This window comes from Pipistrellus kuhlii, unplaced genomic scaffold, assembly GCF_014108245.1.
Source record: "Pipistrellus kuhlii isolate mPipKuh1 unplaced genomic scaffold, mPipKuh1.p scaffold_m20_p_1, whole genome shotgun sequence".
NCBI classification, from domain to species: Eukaryota; Metazoa; Chordata; class Mammalia; order Chiroptera; family Vespertilionidae; genus Pipistrellus; species Pipistrellus kuhlii.
Window position 1 is genome coordinate 118,213,849 of NW_023425404.1, and position 21,117 is coordinate 118,234,965.

Sequence of the window (21,117 nt, forward strand, 5' to 3'; positions counted from 1 at the left end):
TTTAGGAAGTCACCATCTACAATGGCCAATTTCCAGATGACATTTTCTCAAAAGTCTGGAAGAATTTTGAGAATACCAATAATGCCCAGCCTGAAGCCCAGGCCCAAAGAAAACACACAACAACATGATGAAAAGTATAGCATGTAAGAGAGAATAATGCAGTAAACAAGAAATAACAAAAATCATCATTACTAAAATAAAGATAATGAATTTAATGATTATAACTTTTAGAATCATAATTTGAAATAATTTAAAGATTCTTGGACTACATATTATAAATACAAAAAATGGAGGTTTATTGAGAGTAAGGGGCTCCTATTTTGTAAATATGAATAATTAACAATACTTAAACTAAATTACTTCCATTCTGACTAAGCAGTGGCAGAGGCTTTACAATATAATTGGGGCAAATGTCCCTACTAAGATACTGATAGTGGCCAGCTAGAAACACATTTGAATAGACAAAGGAGGTGCTGTGTAGATGGAGCCCTCTCCTCCAGGAATCCACCAAGTACCAGAATGCATTTTAGTTTAAAGTCTTCTCCACAGTGTTTACTAGTACAGATTTGTTTTATGGCAACTCCAGACTCCTAGATAAAAAGCATCTTCAATGACCATGTAAAGAGTTCCACAGTTGGAGGCAAAGGTTAGGCCTTTGAGGGCCTTGTGTTTGGAACTGAGCTGGAAATAAATTAGGCTTGAGTCAGAGGAAGATAAATATCACATGATCACACTCATTTGTGGAATATAATGAGCAACATAAACTGATGAACAAAAATAGAACCAGAGTCATAGGAGCATCAAACAGACTATCCAACCTATGAGGGAAAGGGTGGAGATGAAGGGGTAAGAGATCAACCAAAGGACTTGTATGCATACATATGAGCATAATCAATGGACACAGACAGTATGGGTGATGGTGGTAAGGGCATGTGCTGGAGATGGGGGTGGCTGGGGAGAGGTCAATGGGGGAAAAAGGAGACTCATGTAATACTTTAAACAATAAAGAATTTAAATTAAAAAATAAATTAGGCTTGGAGAATGAGAGTTTAAATTCAGGGTCATGTGATTGTTTTCTTCCACAAGCTTTGGTATAGGTGTGGAGATCTATTTACAACTCAAGACTGGGTAGTAGGATATGTGTCAGTAAGATATGACTCATTGTTATTTTGGTCCAGATGAAATGATATGAAGTAAAATAAAGTGTAAAATTACTTTTAAATTCATGGGATGAAATGAATTATTTTGGAAATTCTAACCATATGTGTGAGTGTGTGTGTGTGTGTGTGTGTGTGTGTGTGTGTGTATCTATCTTAGAGGCTTGGTGCACAAATATATATATATTAGTGAGGGTGCAGGCTGGGCTGAGGGACATCCCCCCCCCCCCCACCCCCGCACCAATTTCATGAACCAGACCTCTAGTTTTATTTTTAAATATATTTTATTGATTTTCTTACAGAGAGGAAGGGAGAGAGATAGAGAGCTAGAAACATCGATGAGAGAGAAACATCGACCAGCTGCCTCTTGCACACCCCTATCGGGGATGTGCCCGCAACCAATGTACATGCCTCTGGGCCCGAATCGAACCTGGGACCTTTCAGTCCACAGACTGACGCTCTACCGCTGAGCCAAACCGGTTTCGGCAGACCTCTAGTTTTATTATAAATATTTGAGTATGTATTTTAAAGATAAGGAGCCTTTAAAATATAACTATAATATCATCATACCTAAAAAATGAACAACAGTGTCTCAATATCATCAAATATCTGCTGAGTGTTCTATTTTACATGGTTATCTCATAATATTTTTTTTGAATCTGGACCCAAAGGAATTGCACATGTGAAGTAAAACCCCCACAAAGTATTACAATTCTGTAAACTAAAACTTGTTTCTTGGTAGTAAAACTAATTTAGAAAATAATTAAGTCAGTTTATTATCAGTAAGTTCACATATACATTCTGAGGTTTAGGATTTTATGAGTCTAGCATTTAATTAGTTTAAGTAGCACTTTGACCACAGAATATAAATGTAACAGAAGGAACTGAAAAGCTGTCACAGGCACCAACCACACATTTGTAAATGTAACTTCCGTGATCAATGTTTGTGTGCTACATGGAACTGAAACTCTTTAGCAATGCATTTTCCTTTCTTGTTCCTAAAAGGATTTGAGGTGACTAACTTAAAGTCATTAAAGTTATTTATTGGTCTCATATTTATTTTGTATTCTACTGATAATGCAACAGCTTGTTATATCATTTACACAAAGACGGTATCATGACACATAAACAGCCTTTTGAATTTACATTAAATTCCCAAACTAAAATAAAGACAGACTAAAAGCACTGGACATATGTGTCCACACAATTAAAAAACTAATGCTGAAAAAGTTTTGTATTTTTATGATTCTCTAACCCAGATAGTGTTTTCAGTTAGTATCTGAGCACCACTGGGAATTTTAAGAACATTCCTTGGGCTTCCCTTTTGTCCTGACATGCCCTCCTCACTCAACAGGAAGAAGAAATGTTACTTGCCACTCATTTCCAAGAAGTATCTTGCATTCATTAGCATTCGGCCTTGAGGTTTCAGCTCTAACTGGTTGAGAGAAGGAAAGGAATATCAGTCAAAATGTGAAACAAGTGCTGAGGATAATGATATCATAACTGGAGAGTTTGGTGATGGCAGAATCTAATCATTACTCCCTTTCATTTTACCCATGCACATTATATAATAAAGCATAGCATCTGTTCATATACTCTTTCTTTTATTAAGACACCTCAGCAACTCATTAGTTTTATTTGGAGATCAAAACTTCCATAAGGAAGAAACAAAATTCCCAAGCAGATTCTATTTGATTTTCTTGTCCTGCACTGCTGCTTATCTGAAGAGCTGTAAGGGGTGATTCAGATCTTAAACATGACAAAAGAATCACAGACCCTGGGACTAGCTCACATGGGGATTGATTAGGTCTTTGGGAAGAAAGATAAATCCTTTACTTCAGGTGCCTCCACATTGGCACAAGGCTAATCAGGATAGGAGATGGGAGTGGCCTTTTGTTCCACAAGGAAAGACTTTTTCCTTGAGAAAGTGCTGGGTAATCTAAAGGAAATTTTGATTCAATTGGTCTGAGAAGAGATAAAATAACATAGTTCAGTACCATTACTAGGTGTACCGCTTAATAATGAGGATTTTTTTTCCACAATAGATGGAGTTACACATATGTTGATATATACATATGCAATTTGATATGTATGCTGTTTTGTTGTATTGCTCCTTCAGAATACCACTTGTTCAGATAGATGACACACACTTTCTGAGCAGCATTTCAAAATGTGAAAGAAGTGGAAAATTGGGTCTCTGGATGGTCTGCCTCAAAACAGGAAAAGTTCTATTGGAACGGTACCCACAAATTATCTGAAAGATGGGGAAATGTGTAGCTAGTGATGGACATTACTTTGAATAAAGTACTTTTGATGTTTCTCTTGACATTACCGTGTTTTCTTTGATTACAAAATTCGTATTAACTGGTTAATATTGTGGGTTAAATATTAACCGGTTAAAAATGTGGATCAACTATTCATGGGTTAATAATATAGATTAACTATTAACTAGTTAATAATATGGGTTAATTACTAACTGGTTAATAATGCATCTTTTGTAATCCAAAGAAAACACAATAATTTCAAGAGAAATATCAAAAGTGCTTTATTCAAAGTAATGTCCATCGCTAGCTACACATTTCCCCCATTTTCAGGTAATTTGTGGATACAGTCCCAATAGAATTTTTTTGTTTTGAGGCAGACCATTCAGAGACCCAATTTTCCACTTCTTTGTTTTGAAGTGCTGCTCAGAATGTGTGTGTGCCATCGATCGGAACAAGTGGTATTCTGAAGATGCAAGGTCTGGTGAATATGGCAGGTGGGTTAATACTTCCTAGGCAATATCTTGATTTTGTGTATTTGGGATTCTCAAAATATATCCACTTTTCATTGCCAGTCACAATTCAATGCAAAAAAGACTTGCTTTTGTGCCATTGAATCAACATTTTATTGATGACTTTTCGGTTTTCCATTTGTCTTTTGTTTAGTTGATGTGGCACCCATTTTCCTTCCTTTAAAATTCTTCCTATTGCTTGTAAATAATCAGAAATTGTTTGCTGAGCAATATTTAATCTTTATGTAAGTTGTTTTTGAGTGTGATACGCATCTTCATGCAATGATGCTTGTAATTTTTTTGGTCTTCAAACTTCTCTGATTTGTCTTTGTCTTTCACATCAAAATCATCACTTTTAAAGCATTTAAATCAGCATTCACAAGTATTTTGAGATGGAGCATGTTCACCATAAGCTTCCTGAAGTATATGATAACCTTCAGCCGCACTTTTCTTCAAAATAAACTAATGAATTAAAACTTCCCACAAATGCTCTCTTTTTGGCATATATTTGAAAATTTTAAGCATAAAAATATCTAGGATGTTAACACCTTCAGAAAATGTGACATATGAAGTCCTGAAGCTTATTCTATAACTAGAATAACTGAGAATAGTTAAGAAAGGACTGGTTGAACCCACGATTGAATTTGAATTATAGCTAAAAAATAGCACACATGTCAAATTGCATATATATCAACATATGTTTAACTCCATCTATTGAAAAATATCCTGATTATTAAGTGGTACACCTAGTAATGGTTCTGAAATATGTCATTTTATCTCTTCTCAGATCTAGTATGTAGAAGGAATTAGAACAAAATGTCATTTTAAGAAGTGATGCAGTAATGTGACATTATGGGGAAAACGTCAAAGCCACCATAACCTGGCCACTATTGCTAATACACTAAACCATAACTCTATATTGTTAATATATCAAAAAAATATGAAGAATAATTACATTTATAAGTTAACTAGAATAACAGAATAGTTAAGAAAGGACTGGTTGAACCCAGGATTGAATTTTAATTGTAGCTAAATAATTTACTGGCTGTGTGACCTTGTGCAAGTCACTAATCCTTCAAAGATCTCTGAAAAGCCAATATAGTGATACTTCTGGAACAACATCACTATTATTAGAATTTTATGATAAAATAAGTCTGTACTGTTTGGTCAACTTTAAATTCTCTTGCAAGCTTAAATAGGTTAATGAAAAGAGAAGTGCTTTTGTCATCAAGAATATACACTGCTGTTCTCTGATTTGTGGAATATATAATAAAGGTGGACACAACAGTGGAACTAGAGGAGCAGGAGACAATGAAGTGGGGGAGATTGGTAACCATAGTTATCAATAGGCAGGACTTAGTGGTGATGCGGGAAGTTAAACCTCTTAGCTGCTGGCAAAACAGTATCCGCAAAAAGTCATAATTCATCATGTTTCTGAGAGTGAATAGTAGGTATATACAAATGCTAAAAAACTTGGGAAAGCAGGAGGCAAGTTCTGTGGGGTGTTTAGAAATTGGATAACGGTGTTTGCGTAACTGAAAGGCGAGAAAATATTTTTCTAAAAATAGAGAAGTTAATTTTAAGTAGAACCTTAGAAAAATGTAAGTCCAAAACAAAGTTCCAAACAACCTGTTGGCCCTTAAACACTATAAATAAAAGTCAATAAAAAATAGCTTTTTTAAAGAAGCTGGAAAATGTAAAAAGGTTGTTAATTAAGTGAGGATCTGAAAGTCCCCAAGGGTTAGGTCTAAATAATAACAGATTGCAGAAACAAACAAACAAACAAAAACGTCTGATAAGAATAAAATCAGAAAAAGCTGAGGCAAGAAATGAAAGGCAACTTTGAGATATATAAATAGAAAAGCAACCTGTTTATCAGTGAAGCTTGACAAAAGATGAAAAAAGTAGTCATTCTTTCATTATTTGTGAAGGAAATGAAATAGCATGTTACTTTTAAAAATTAGGAATTTGGTGATTTTTTTTTTTTTTAATGAGGTAGAAAGCAGAAAGTAAATGGGAAATGATGAAAACTGGGGGAGACTTTCTCTTGTTAATTTCTGCTTTCTCCTACCCTTGCCTAATGCTCGCCTGCTTCAGGCCCAGCTACAGTCTCTCCCCTCACTTACCTGGTTTATGTAAATCTTTTAAGACACATCTGTTACATTATTTTACTATAATACTTGCCTAACTAGCTACCTAAGAGGAGTTCTGTTTTCATGAGTCTTCCCCCCAGTGCTCAACAGATACTGCTGAACTAAATTATCTGAGCACATCTAAGCATAGGAGCCATTTAAAAAAATAAAAATCTTGGCATATTCTTATCTTTAAAGATGACTTTAGTGACACTAGTAAAATATTTATATAAAAATACATTTCCCTAATAAGTACTGAATTATTTTGAGATAAAAAATATAAAACACACAAAAATCTAGTTTTTAGGCTTATATCATTCTTTTTCTTATTTTGAATCCTGTGACTTGAAAATCTTTTGGGTGGAATTATTAAACATCTGAGTTTTAGGAAGTAAGAAGCAGAAAGGTAAGATTCTGTCTGTGTAAATGATATAAACATTTGATAATATTTTCTGGGTTCCATCTTATTTAAAAGAATTTTTCACTGGTACTCTGTTTCCCCGAAAATAAGACAGTGTCTTATATTAATTTTTGCTCCCAAAGATGCGCTAGGTCTTATTTTCAGGGGATGTCTTATTTTTCCATGAAGAAGAATATGGTACACATTTATTGTTAAATGAAAATAAAGGAAATTTATTACCTGTATACGGTACAGTAGTATGGTAGTTGTCAACACAAACCAGACAAATTGTGAATCCTACAGTATCAAGAATTTACTCATTTATTCAATGACAATCATGTCATCATCTTCTGGAACATCATCATAACAATCCAATTCCTGAATTTCCTGGTGAATTTCTTGTGACTCCATTTCTTTCAGAATCAGTGGACCAAATCTCTCATGTTTAGCCTAGGGGGACCTTATTTTCGGGGGATGCCTTATATTTCACTCAGAAGGAAACCTATAAGTAAGTCTTATTTTCGGAGGATGTCTTATTTTCGGGGAAACACGGTATAAAAATACTTCCATTTTATGGGCCCCAGCAATTTTCACTGGGAATTTTTTATCTTTTCATATTTTACTAATGGCCCAATGCATAAAATTTGGGTAAGGAACTTGGTCCTTGCAGCCCCAGCTTTGTCCGTAGGTTGTCTGGATTTGTCGTTCTGCTGTTTGGACTAATTAGCATATTAGCTCTTTATTATATAGGATTCTTCCCTTGAACATTTCTAAACATTTGTTAACAAAACACTTAAAAAAGTTTTCAAAAATCTGATGTGGCAACATGGATTGTGTATGATGTAATTTTTAGTACAAAGTGAGTACATTATAGCTAAACAATTTATCGGGATTGGCAAAGTATGGAGAAGACACAACATTAAATAAATCTTCTCTCAATACTCTCACTTATCTATCATCTTATCTGTAAGATATTTATGTGTTATCTTGATATACAACAGTTGTGCTCCCAAGTTAGGGGGCATTTGTGATATTTCTGAGCTTACTTTTAGTTATAAATCAATTACAGTTGTTCATAGCCTAAGAGGCATTCTTCACCTTGCACAGGGATCAAAAAGATTTGAATATGACAATATGTCCACAAGTAATGATCATTGTCATTATCAAGTCACCAATGACTAAGTGGTAGGGAGTCTATTTACACAAGGCTACTGTGTCATAATTTTAGGATGACATTGAAATTTTGAGCTAGTCTTTAGCTAATATGGTACTTACCACTTAATAGTATATACAGTTTAAAAAAAGGCTCACAGCTCAGATATTTACCCATATTTCTGTCCTCCCGTTGTTCTTCCTGCATCTCTCAGCCAGAGAGTAGAGCTCAACAGTAGTTTCAGATATTAGGTCCACATTTTTGCCTTTCACAATGATCTGCATTACTCTTCCTTTGTTGATATGGGCATCAAAAGTGCTGTCCCAGGGCGGGTACATGGTTGGCTTTTTCTGGATGTACATCTGCCCATTCTCTAGGATCAGAAAGAGATGGTCTCATTACTCCTTTAGCCCACTCGGGGGAAAAAATCAATTCAACTCATCAGTGGCACTCATTCCATCTGCTCTCTAGGATACGTAATCCTGCTGGGAAGACAAAAATGACACGTAAAACAATTAGAGGCAATGTAGGACAGAAGGAGACATTTCCAAGTTTAGCAAGCAAAGTAATGTAATGAAACATAAAGTCAACCTGGATAATCCAGGCAACAAAAATCTGACAATGCCTTGGAGTGGCACTGTTCTTTTTCTATCCAACAGCTTCACTTTGAATGCGAATATCTAAGAAAATAAAAAAGAATTAAAGGGCTAAGGTTAGTATATTTGGTAGGGCAGAGTGACTTAAACTCCATTCTTTATGGTAAAGGCAAAACCTGTAAAATACATGAGCCATTATTGCCTTCTCTAATTTTCAAATGCGGATACCTTTTACCTGAACAAGCCACCATGCACCATAAGCAAAAACTGACAAGTATCTCGGAGAGGTGGTGGGCTTCTCCATGGAGTGAGTCAGTGGAGGCCATAGAGCTGCAGTGAGGAAGAGCAGTCCGGGGAATGGTTCTAACAAGAACCATGGTCAGGATGGTGAAGTTTAAGGGAAACCTCCCCAAAGCCACCAGGCGATTGGGAGAGTTCACTACTGGGAGTATAAATAGTGTTCTCCCATCTTTCATCCAGATGTAAGTAGATGTTCTTTAATCATTCCAGAAGCAGAAAAATACAGTGGTATTTGACTGTTTGATTCTTGTGATAATAAGCACAGTACCTGGCAGATTTAGCAATTTAGAGGTATTGATTAAACCAAAGGTAAAGTCCATTTAAAGCAGGGAAACAAAGCAGTTCTGACTCCCGATGGCCCTTTCTCTCCAATGCACACTGTTAGAACGGAACAGGCTAAATTATTCTTTGGGAGGTATACAAGGATGTGAATAAACCGAAACTTCTCTTTTTAGGCAAACCTAGTTATTAGAGGTATGAACTCTGATGATAAGGGGAGAATAGGAAGGGGAAGATTTCTATTGCTTGTTTAAAAGAAATTTAACTAGTGGAGTGACATTGATCAGTATGTTACTGGAATGAACCATGGGCAAGGAAAAAGATTTAGTAAAGTGGAAGGTACTGTTTGAGGAAGCCTCTGAATTATTTATTAACTGAGGCCAAGAAGAAGGAATAGTTTGTCACACTTAGTGAAGTTTCTACCCTGACACCCCCTTGTCTTTCAGAGAGAATATGGAGAGTTAAAGGAGTGGTGTGGTGAATATTGCTGCTCCCTCCGGTTCTGGTGCTGACAAAGCTGGGATTGAGGCCTGGCTATAGTCCTCGTGTATATGTGCCTTCTGCTCTTTCCTCACTGATTTTTATCACACCTTGCTTTAAGGTTTGCTTATAAGTGAGAGAAAAATCATGTGAGGAATTTTGAAAATATTTTTTAAAAATATTAAATCTGAGTAATAATCTTGAGGGAAAAAAAAAATTGAATTGGACTTAAAAACAAACAATGGCAAGAATAACAATCATAGTAACATTTTACTTCCATGGACTTTAAACACCCTCCTTCTCATAATTCTTTTTAACCAAAACCTTTCTCCATCTGACAAAGGACAGATGTTCCCAGGGGGAGGCATTTTTCATACTCTCCATATTCCCTCTGAAAGACAAGGGGGTGTCAGAGTGCTGGTAGAAACTTCACCATGTTTGTAATCATCTAAAAAAGAGGACCCAGCACTCAGCATCTATCTAGTTACAGTGAGTTTCATCATTGTTTCAAAGGCTCCCAGACCCTCAGCATTGTGTTCTGTTCGTCTCTGTTCTGTGGATTCACCTGGAAAAAGGCAGTTGCACATCCACAAGGTTGAAGTGTGTTTAAATGCTGTAAAAGTAATACTTGAATGATAATGTTCAGAGAGATTTCTTTTCTGAACAAAACCAAAGCAAAATAAAAAAACAACAACAAACCACAGGCTAACCTTTGGAAAAACAAAGTTGTCTTCTTTTTTGACAAGGTCTTGATCCACATGGCTGGTTAGACCAAGTTCAAAGGCAAGGCCAAAAGGAGAAGACAAAAAAAAAAAAAAGCTCCCAGGAAGCAAATGTCAGGGAGACCTGTGGTTGTAAAGAGAACTGGGATGCAGGAGACCCATTAAGTCCAAAGCAGCTTTGAAGAACTCAAGACATTTCACACTTCAAAGATTTCCGTGACATTTGAAAGGTTTTAGATTGGGAGCAAGTGCCATTCTCACTTCAAACTAAGCAGGAGAGAAATCTGGTCAGAGGGGAAATCAGGATGATTCGAATGGTCCCCTCAGCTTTGACATACTCACTGTGGCAGGAGGGATGAAGTCAACTGGGAACCCAAGTCTTTTAAAGGAGAGAAAAGGCAAGAGAGGAGGACTGGGAATCCTAGAATGCTGAGCCAGCAACATCGAGCTGGAGGTTCTCACCTGCAGCAGAATCAGGTTCCATTTTGTGTCCATAAATGTTACCACCCCTTAGAGGTGTTTGTAGGACTACCCGGAATAAAATGACATTTCTCTGTCCCCAAACCTTCTCACTCCCTGTTCGCTGATCTATTCTTTTTCCTTCTTCACTCCACATGACTTACCATATAATATTTTTGTTTCCTACCTATCTTCCTCTGTAAGAATAGAAGCTCTACAACAAAGTCACCTTTTCTATCCAGTGCACAGGAGGCACCCCATAAATACTTCTCATGAAAATGAACTGTAATGGCTCCGATGGTCACTGCAGACCTGCGTGGGGTAATCTTACTTCTCTACAAAGTGTCTGCTGAAATAAGAAGTGTGTGGAGGGAAACAAGGAAGGTAATGGGGCTGGGAAAACCTTGGGATGTAAACTTCCTTTATCCTTTCCTTTAGAAAGTCCATAAGACTGAGGGTCCTCAGAGGGAAGGGATAAAAGAAAGGAAAGAGATCAACCAAAAAAACTTATATGCATATATATGCGTTACCCATGGACACAGAAAATAGTGGGGTGAAGGCCTGGGGAGGGGAAAGGAGTGGGGAGGAGGGGGGTCAATGAGGAAAAAAAGAGGAACATCTGTAATACTTTCAACAATAAAGACAAATTAAAAAAAGAAAGCCTGTCACGCTTCCTCCCTCACCATGAACTGCCGACCTACATTTGAATTTGACATGATGTGGACTATTATTTTACTGATCCAGGGTCTTAATGCAAAAGTAAATTTTCTGAAATTTGGTTTCTAATAGCTAATTCACATGTTCTTTATAGTATTCATCAACTATGTTCAAAGAAACAAAAAGCTGTCTTTAGTAGCCAATTCTAAGATTATGTAGACTTAACCTACAGTCATTGAAAACAATGAGTTTTAACAATATAGGTCCCGTGTTCCACATTAGAGCACTAAATTTCCTCTGACCACCACAGTCCCATTAACTCCTCACCTAAAGTCCTCAAACACATTTCTCCTTTCCTCTGCTCCCTTTGTTTATGTGGGAAAATAGTCCAGTGAAATAGAACACAGGCAGGTGACCTGGGTCTAGTTCAGAGATGATCACTAAGCCCTTTACCCTTGAGGAAGTACTAGGTTTCTCTGGGCATCAGTTTCCTGGAATGGAAAATTAGTTTGAGCCAGATGACCTTGAGGACTTGGAAAGGCCTTGCTTCATAGTTCATAGCAGGATCTTCCTCCCCCCCCCTCTTGGAAGACCCACTCAAGCTTACCTGATTCAACATATTCCTTGACAAGCACAGCGCAGTAAGGGTTAATGGCCTCTCCTTGACAAGGCTGGCAGGACCCGCAGTCAAAGTTGGACAAACCAATTCGAAGAAATGGTGACATAGTGGCTCCTGTAAAGTGACAAAAGACAAATGCTATTTGAGAGGCTGTAAAATGTATTATTTTTGGTGACCCCTAGCCACCTAACCAGTGCTTTATTGCCAATAGCCACAGCTTCAAATGGTTTCACTCTCCATTTGAACAAATGCTTTTACTCCCCCTTCTGCAAAATACATTATTGGGCTCATCCCAAACCACAGACTGACTTGCCAGGGAAGGAGGCTCTCTGGAAGTCTGTGTTACTCAATCTGGTCAGTTGGAATTGTAATCCACTTTTCATTTAATGCAGTTATGTCTGATTTAATGCAGACAGAGGCAAACGTTTCCCAACATTTTATTTATTCTGTTATTCAGGTAGGTAGTCAGCAAACAATTAACAATAATAGTAAAACGAGTTTATAAAGAGTGAGTCTATTTTAGTCACACCAGTTAAATATGACACCACAAAATTCTTACATGGGCTATTTGTGTGTGTGGTAGAACTGACTCTAGGTATTTAGCAGCTGAGCCCTATGTACTTTAGACATTTCAAAAAGGTTGCTCTGTTCTTGCCATATATATGTGTGAGTATGTAAATATGCATACATATAAAATAAGCTTTTGAACATCATGAAAGACTTAAAAGAAACCCTAAATCATTGATTGCCATAAAACAGTGCTTTACTGTTCAAGGATAAACAAAGAACTTCACGAAAGCCAATTAACTCATAATTATGCTTGCCTAGAGATATAGATGGAAAATCATAGTCTTGGCTACACATTTTAGGATTCTAGTCTGAATCTTCACCTGCTGTTCCTTCCTTTCCTTGTTTACTCTGGCTGCCACTTATCTCAACTAAGCACTCTTTCCCCCCTGCTTTTTAACCTACTCTTCTATGAGGTCACATAACTTTGAAACTATTAACTGGTATTCAGTGAAAAAGTTACTTCTTTTGGCTTCTTGAACTGTCTCTGAATTTAATCAGTTTATAAAATAAGCCAAATTAACAAGAACAAAGTTAACCATTAAAGCCTTGGCTTTCTTTTCTACCTTATATAAAGGAAGTAAACTGCTCAGACAAATGGGAATCCAGATGTGAGAATCAATGACTTCGCTAGAAATGTTGTTTCCGGAATCCTGAATCAGGTAGAGTTGTAAAAGTTTACCAGGCCTGGGGAATGCCAGTTGTCTCTGGATCTTTTGGGTTTTCTGAACCTAGCGTGAGACAAATTAGGGGCTCATGACAACTGTGGTTAATTTCATGGATTTTTAAAAAGTCCCCATTTTTCTGCAGCGTTTAGCAGGTCTAACTAGAGGAGCTGCTGGTTACAGAACCATGATTTGTTGGGGTGTCTTTAGTCTCTGAAACACATGCCCTGTAGGTCAATTTGTTGAATTAGCAGCAGGATAACCCGAATTTGTCTTTAGGGGCCCCTTCACCCTTTGCTTTTAGAATTCTCAGGCAGTAGGCAGGCTGGTAACAGAAAGTTCTCTGGAGAAAACTTCTTTGAGACCCCTCCCTACCTCTCCTGAGCCACATAGGTCTTTTGGAGAAATCTGGGTATCTCCAGTAATCAGGAAAAATCACCAGGAACGATTCTCATTTGAGCACATTTGCCATGCGTGAACTCTTTGAAGATTTCTTTAATACAAGTAAAGGTAAGTCATTCTTTCTTGAGTCAGGAGGGATCACAGACTCATGAAGTGTGAGTTTCAAGCACTTTGACCTTTAGAGAGGGATGTGTCATTCTGCCATTTCCAGGCTGGGTTCACAATTAGGTGACAACAACTCAGCATGCCCCTGGGAAAATCTGTGTGGGAATAGACAGAAACCTCTAAGGTGACCAGGGTTTCTCTGTATGAAAAAGAGGAGCAGCAAAACCTCCTTGCCTCCCGCAGGGCTTCTGAGACAGCAGCTGACCTATTTCATTAGCAGTGCAGATTCATTTGCCATTTCACCAGATCCTCTTGCCTTGTCCACTCACCATGGAGCATTTGACAGTTTGCCTCTTGCATATACCTGTGTGAGAGCCACGCCACTGCCTCTCTTTCTAACGGGCTAGTCCCAGTGACAGGATCTGACGTTTTGACATCCAGAAAAGCGAATTGACATTTGTGTGTTTAACTTTACACATCTTTTAATAACGTCTCAAGCTCTGGGGTGCATTTTTTAAAGGCCAAAGGTAGCATTTTGTTCCTCAATTCCTCAGAAAAATTTCCCCTCCTCTAACAATAAAGTGGTCCGTATGGAATATGAAGAAAACACACAAAATTGAAACATCACCCCACATTTCCAGCAACGAAATCAAATCACTATTACTATTTTGATGTATTTTTCTCTAGTCTTTTAAAAAAATAAACAGGTTTTGCATTGTTTTGTTTTACATGCTGTGTTCATATGAATGCATGAAATTATATTTGGCTTTTTCATTTAATATTTTACCATAAAAACAGCCTATGTTACATTGTTTTTGACAGCATCCTTTTCATTCTTGCATGACGTTTCCTGAGAGACAGCACCTGGATGTGCTCTACTAAAGTCTTATAGTTTCACATTTAGACTCCTCCATACTAGAAATATGCTGTCATAGCATCCTTTTACAATTTAAAAAAATATATTTTATTGTTTTTTTTTTTTTTTTTTTTTTACAGAGCTTAAGGGAGAAAGATAGTTAGAAACATCGATGAGAGAGAATAACCGATCAGCTGTCTCCTGCACACCCCTTACTGGGGATGTGTCTGCAACCAAGGTACATGCCCTTGACCAGAATTGAACCTGGGAACCCTTCAGTCTGAAGGCTGACACGCTATCCACTGAGCCAAACCGTTTTGGCTCCTTTTATAATTTAAAAAAAAAAATTAGGAATATTGCATCAGACTAGATCACTAGAGTACTACAATATTACTAGATCCAATGATATTACTATTTGTAAGGTCTTATATATTTCAAGAAAATAATGAAACATAAAGCCAAGAATTTAGCAGGGGCAATATGGATGGAAATTACCACAGACAATTAGTTAGCGTCATCTATATGATGCTAATGGACCGGCCAGTAGGTATAATGAGCACTGACCACTAGGGAGCAGATGCTCAATGCAGAAGCTGCCGAGTAACAGCAACTTTGCAGAGTGCCTTTTGCACTTCAGGACCCATCAAGGGATGTCAGACTGCTGGTTTAGGCCTGATCCCTGCAGGCCAGGCTAAGGGACCTTCTCTGCTGGAGGGAGCCCACTCACTCTGACACCCTCCGAACAGTGGCATTGCATAGGTGCAGCCAGCTGATGAGGGACCAGGGGAGGTTTGCTCCAGGGCGTGTCTGGCCCATCTTGCCCAGTCTCACCTGCCGGCCACCTTCTAATTAATTTCCTTTTAATGTGTACAAATCTGTGCACTGGGCTTCTAGTTCTTATGTAATAAGCACAGCAAGTTTGTATAAATGCTACCTATGACCTGAATGAGTAAGTGGCAATGACACAAACTATAAAAAATACAGAAAACATAGCTGCAACTAGTTGCATGAATAAGTGTTTAGTCTTGTCAGCAATTCAAGAAATGCTAAATAAAACAAGATATTATATTGTATAATTGCATTAATATACTATTTTTAGTAAGACAAAGCAATATGGAGAAAAAATATCAGTGGTTACCAGTGGTTGGGGAAAGGGGCAAGGTATAGCTTTATAGGGATTGATGAGCAAGTTTTGGGGGAAGATAGAATTATTCTACAGCCTGACTATGATAGAGCTCACAGAAATCTAAACTTAAATTCACAGAATTATGTACCAAAACCAAAATTCAGTTTTGCCATATGATAATTTAAAAATCTAATTTAAATATGCTTTTGGCATTTTAAGGCATGGATAATAAGTCCAGAGAGTATATAGATAAAATGCAAAAATATTCATTTGGAAACTGCGAATTCATATAATAAAATATTGATTTAAAACCCTAAAGTAATTAAGAGTAGCCTCCTCAGTTTACTAGATAGAAATGAAGTCTTAAAGATAAACAAAACAACTTTTACTGTGCAGTATTTAAGCTTTTTTGAAATTTTGCATTTTGGTTCAAATGGTTGAGAAAAAAGTAATATTAGAATTTGATAATACATTTTCTTTAAAGAGCTATAAATATTCAATGCTTACAGATCCTGTAATAATTTAAAAAAAAGTTAAAATATTTAAATATAAAAAAACAATAATTTTCTACCCTTGCGATTAGCAAATATTTTGGAAATGTTCTTACCTCACAATGGCAAGGACAACATGTATCATATACTTTTATAGAATGAGGTTTGCAGTGTAAATTTCCACCATTCTCTTGAGCACACACATGCATACACACATCTATGTATGTGTGTATATGTATATGTATATCTGAATAGCCCAGAAAATCTGTAATAAGTACAACAAGAATAATTAACATGAAAGCTTTTGTGGGCTGGCTTTTTGTGCTCAGAGCTGATGGTGAGAAAGGGGATTTCCAGAGGTGTTAAAATAGAAAGGAGAATTATTTGTGTGCAAAAATACATGCAGGATCTATTAGGTGTCCTCCCCCTGTTTCTCTGTGAGTGTAAATTTCATAAATCTCCTCTTTACTTTCCATTGATAACAAACAGCACGTGTGTGAGTACAGTGCTCTACTTATACAACAAACTGCAGTTCTGGCCAGGCTGTACCAGAGCCCAAGGGCCAGTTCCATCTACAGACCTCTCCTCTGAGCAATCAAACCACACACTCAGTTCTCTCCAGGACAGCTCCTGGGAATCCTCCCATCCGAACTCATTGTCCCGCCTTTCACATCTGCCCTTTACTATGGTGCCAAAACTTTCAGCTTAGCACTCTGCTCTGATGTCACCTTTCTCCTTATGTACCACAAGCAAATTGCTTTTTTCCTTTCCTACCTCCACCACCCATTTCACTGTTGCCTGAGCTCCATTCTGTACCCTCTCTTGTTTGACTCATCACAGCAGTTTATCTTGAGTCTCTCTCTATAGTCCTGGCAATCTCTCATTCCCAGACAGGTCTGCAGCCAGAAGAACTTTCCTTAGGATTGTGCAGAACTATTGCCATTTCTCCAACTGCCATGCTGTTTCATACATTTAGGCATCCTATCTTATCTAATAATAAAGTAATATGCAAATTAAGTATCACTCTGCAACAAAATGTCAGCTCCCAAAGACACAAGATGGCGGTGCCCAGTCCTTTCAGCCCCGCTGGAGACCCCCAGTTCCAGGGAGGGCTGCCGATGAGAGCCGGCAGCGCGGCCCAGGCAGTAGGTCTGGGAGGTGCCATCTGCTACTCGCCTCGGCCAGTACAAACCTGGCGCCATCTGCTCCCAGCTGTGGCCCTGGCAGTCTGCCTGGGAGGCTCCTGCCCTCCCATCCCCCTCCCGCGATCAGTTTGGGTTTACATTTTTACTGGTTTGTCAAGACCATGGCAGGTACACTGTTCAATAAGTTAAAGAAAAAATCCTATCTAATAAAGAGGGAATATGTAGGGGAGGGCATTTGGGGGTGACTGGGCTGTCGGGGAAGGGAAGTTGGGGATGATCGGGCCGGCAGGGAAACAGATAGGCATCAATCAGGCTGGCAGGTGAGTGGCTAGTGCAATCAGGCAGTCAGGCAAACAGTTGGGAGCCATCAGTCCTGCATTATGAAAGGGATGTCCGACTGCCTGTTTAGGCCCGAGGGGTGGGCAGTTGTGGATGACCAGGGTGCAGGGGAGGGCAGCTGGGGGTTACTGGGCCAGCAGGGGAAGGCAGTTGGGGACCATCAGGCCAGCAGGGGAGGGGAGTTGGGGGCAATCAGGCTGGCAGGGGAGCGGTTAGGGGGCAATCAACAGGCAGGCAGGCAGGCAAGCAGTTAGGAGCCAGCAATTCCAGATTGTCCTGTGGGGTTGGGCCTAAACCAGCAGTCAGACATCCCCCAGGGGTCCCAGATTGGAGAGGATGCAGGCAGGGCTGAGGGACCCCCTCCGCACACGAATTTCGTGTGTTGGGCCTCTAGTTTTACCATATTTATTGGCTCATGTTGGTCCCCACATAAGACTGTGAGCTCTGAGAGCAGGGACCATGTCTTAATCATGTATGAATCTCCGAGGCTGATCCCTCTCTCTGACAGGTAACCTAAGCTCAATGCATTTTTATTAAGGAACTTAATTTTCAAAAGTGACATTTTACATAATCTCTTAATCTTTATGCATTTCTTTTACCTGCAGGGGTACACTATGGTTCAATTAGGTGGCAGACAATTATAGAGGAAGTCAATACAAAGGAAGAGTCCCTGGTGTCGTTGTTACAGGCAGAGAATCAATGCCATTCCCAGCTCAGCTGCAGGAGCTATTTAGCCTTTAAGCCTGTTTTCTCATTTGAAAAATGGTGATAACACTATTACTCATCTCACAGGGCTTTGAGGATGAAATGAGCAAATACATGGAGGTGCTCAGAATGGGGTAGCACATCGAAAACTCTCAAAAAGTGTTTGTTGTTGTTGTTATTGTTATTATTATTATTATTATTGCAACTCTGATATATTTTCTAATGGACTTTATTGACTTTACTAGTTGTTACAAAAAAGGGAAAGAAGAGAGGAAAATATATCTGGGCTGCATGATGTGACCACTCTGTGCTCTGCCACTGAGCTCCCATAAAACCCACATGTCTCTCTTATTGCGCACATAACCCTCTAATAGAACCATGTCGACGCAGCACTTATCATGATGAACTATAAGTAGGTCCATGCAATCTTCTGTGCTTTTGATATCCCAGCTGTGAAATATCGTTACAATATTTACTTAAAATTTCTAGAGAATCTTTACTCTCTCAGCTCAATGTTTTCACCTGTAAGTGTGATCTCATCCATCTTTAGCAGGTAGCTATGATGCAGATAGATGTTCAACTGGCGGTGTGCTTAAGTCATGCAAGATTAAGTACAGAACTGAGAATTCCAGTCTCTTAACTCCCTAGGTGCTGACTCACCTATTTACCTAGACTGACTCACCTGCCACAATTCAAACCTGCTGAATGTTTTCACAATGATATCAAGGGTCATGGTCAAATAGCAAAAGGTGACGCCACATAAAAACAGAAAGCAATAGAACTGCTATGTAATCTCATCAGTTAAAAAAGATCCAAACAACTCTTCCTCTGCAGCAAATGAAATAAGAATGAGCATACTTTTTATTTAAAAAATACACTGAATGGCCAGATTATTATGATCTCTAAATGCATAATAATCTGGCCACTCAGTATATAATCCTATATAATAAAAGGCTAATATGCAAATTGCCACCTCAACCAGGAGTTTGACCAGCAAGCAGGCCAGCCAATTGCCCATGTTCCCTCCCCCTGGCCAGGCTGGAAAGACCCCACCCATGCACAAATTCATGCACCAGGCCTCTAATATATATATTATGCATTTAGAGATCATAGTAATCTGGCCACTCAATGTATGTGGACAGCACAAGCATTGCTCTAATTTAGCTGGAGATACCTTGGTGACAAGAGGAATAGTCTCACAGAAATATCAAAACCTCTAATATGAAGCAAAGAGAACACAAATAAATCAATAATAAAAAAAGGAAAAAAAGCATTCAGTAATTTCCATATGCTTCAGTTCAGCCAAAATTTGGTAAATTAAACATCAGGTAAACTTTGACAAATTAAGCTCCATCTACAACTTTTAGTTTTCTTTATGAGATGATAAAAGGTTTCTTAGGTAAAGAAGACTGCTTAATGAAATGACCTACTGCTGTAGAAAACAACCTAAAATATAAAAAAAAATAATTTGCCTTGCCATATGCACAGAATAAAGACAGTAACTCCTGAACGATCATAATACATAATTGGGAAGTGTGTTATCCTGTGGCTGAGCCTTCTATCAAGTAGTACAATAAAAAGAGTCAGCTTAAATATTAGTCTCTCATCCACAAATATGGTCTCAAAGTGAATTAAAATAAGTATGAACTGAAGGCAGTAGTTTAAAATAATTGCTAAAGTATGTGCTGTAAAGACAAAACAAGCCTAACAGAACTAGCAAGGAAGGGGGATTTATCAACAGAGGTACCCACTACCTGCAAATGCCAGCAAGACCCCTCCATTATGAACTGAAGTGTATCCGCCCAAATTCATATGCTGAGGCCCTAAGGCCCTATGAGACTATATTTGGAGACAGGGTCTTTAGGGAGGTAATTAAAGTTAAATGAAGTTGTAAGGGTGGGCTCTCATCAAAATAGGACTATTGCCCTTATATGGAGAAGAGTCCAGACAACCTCCACCTCCACTTCACAGTGTGAAGGCTCCATAAATAAGCCAGGAAGAGAGCTCTCATCAGAAACTAACTGTGAGGGAACTTGATCTTGGACTTCCCAGTCTCCAGAACAGTGAGAAAAGAAATTTCTATTGTGTAAGCCTGTTGTTTAATATCAGTTTGTGGTATTCTGTTATGACAGCCCAAGCCCACTAATATAACACCCTCCCCTCCTCCACCAAAAACACAGCATAGAAACAAAACAAATATTGAAATATAAAAAATAAAACACCTATACAATAATATTCTTATATTAGTTTTAATGTGACAGGATAATAGTCCTACTAAAGCATAGCTCTGATCAAAGTACCCAAATACTAAAAGACAAAAACAAAAACAAAAAAAACTGTCCCAGTCTGCACTGAATTAAATCAGGATTTCTTAACCTGTTATTTAAAAACCTTCATGAGTTGGCTTCCACTTGCCCTGTCCACACAACACCCCTTACTCAGCTTATTTAAATTTCTCTGTTTGCAGAATACACACAACTCTCCACCTCAGTGGCTTTGTTTTTACATCTTTTCTTCTGCTGTGAATGCTCTGTGCACCTCCACAGGGTGTGCATAACTGCCACCTTGCAGTCTTCCTCAGCTTACAAGAATCTCATTTATGTACTGCCATATTCAGAAATTCTTTCCTGCTCCCCATGGGAGGAGGACTGATTTATCTTATGGATGAGTTTTAGAAGAATAAACTGTGCCTGCCCAGTCCAGAATCCTTCTCTCTGTTGAGGGGACCTGCTAACTTTCAGAGAGTATGCCTTTTCACTCTTCTCTGGCATGCCATAAGCATGGTGGGGCCTATCTGTTTCAGTCCTGGCCATTGTCCAGCATTGCTTAGGACTCTGGACGATGACCAACCAATTTGCTTAAAACACTTTGGTCATATCCACCAATCCAGCCTTTATTATTCATCAAATTAACATTTTTCTCTCTCTCTCCATTCTCCTGACTCCTGATCTGTCTCTCCATTTGTTTTAAGCACAAGCACAGTCCAGAG

At 38.3% G+C, this 21,117-nt stretch overlaps 1 protein-coding gene across 1 annotated transcript in view; it reads right to left on the minus strand.

The window, feature by feature from the left end:
- PRKCQ (protein kinase C theta) overlaps window positions 1–21,117 on the minus strand; it is a 126,534-nt gene that overhangs the window by 60,787 nt on the left and 44,630 nt on the right. Inside the window, exons 2-4 of the mRNA XM_036461247.2 lie at window positions 11,716–11,841; window positions 7,789–7,988; window positions 2,532–2,592 (exon numbers count right to left, since the gene is read on the minus strand). Of these exons, the coding sequence (XP_036317140.1) occupies window positions 2,532–2,592; window positions 7,789–7,988; window positions 11,716–11,833 (379 nt within the window). The 5' untranslated portion in view covers window positions 11,834–11,841. The remainder of the gene's footprint in view (window positions 1–2,531; window positions 2,593–7,788; window positions 7,989–11,715; window positions 11,842–21,117) is intronic.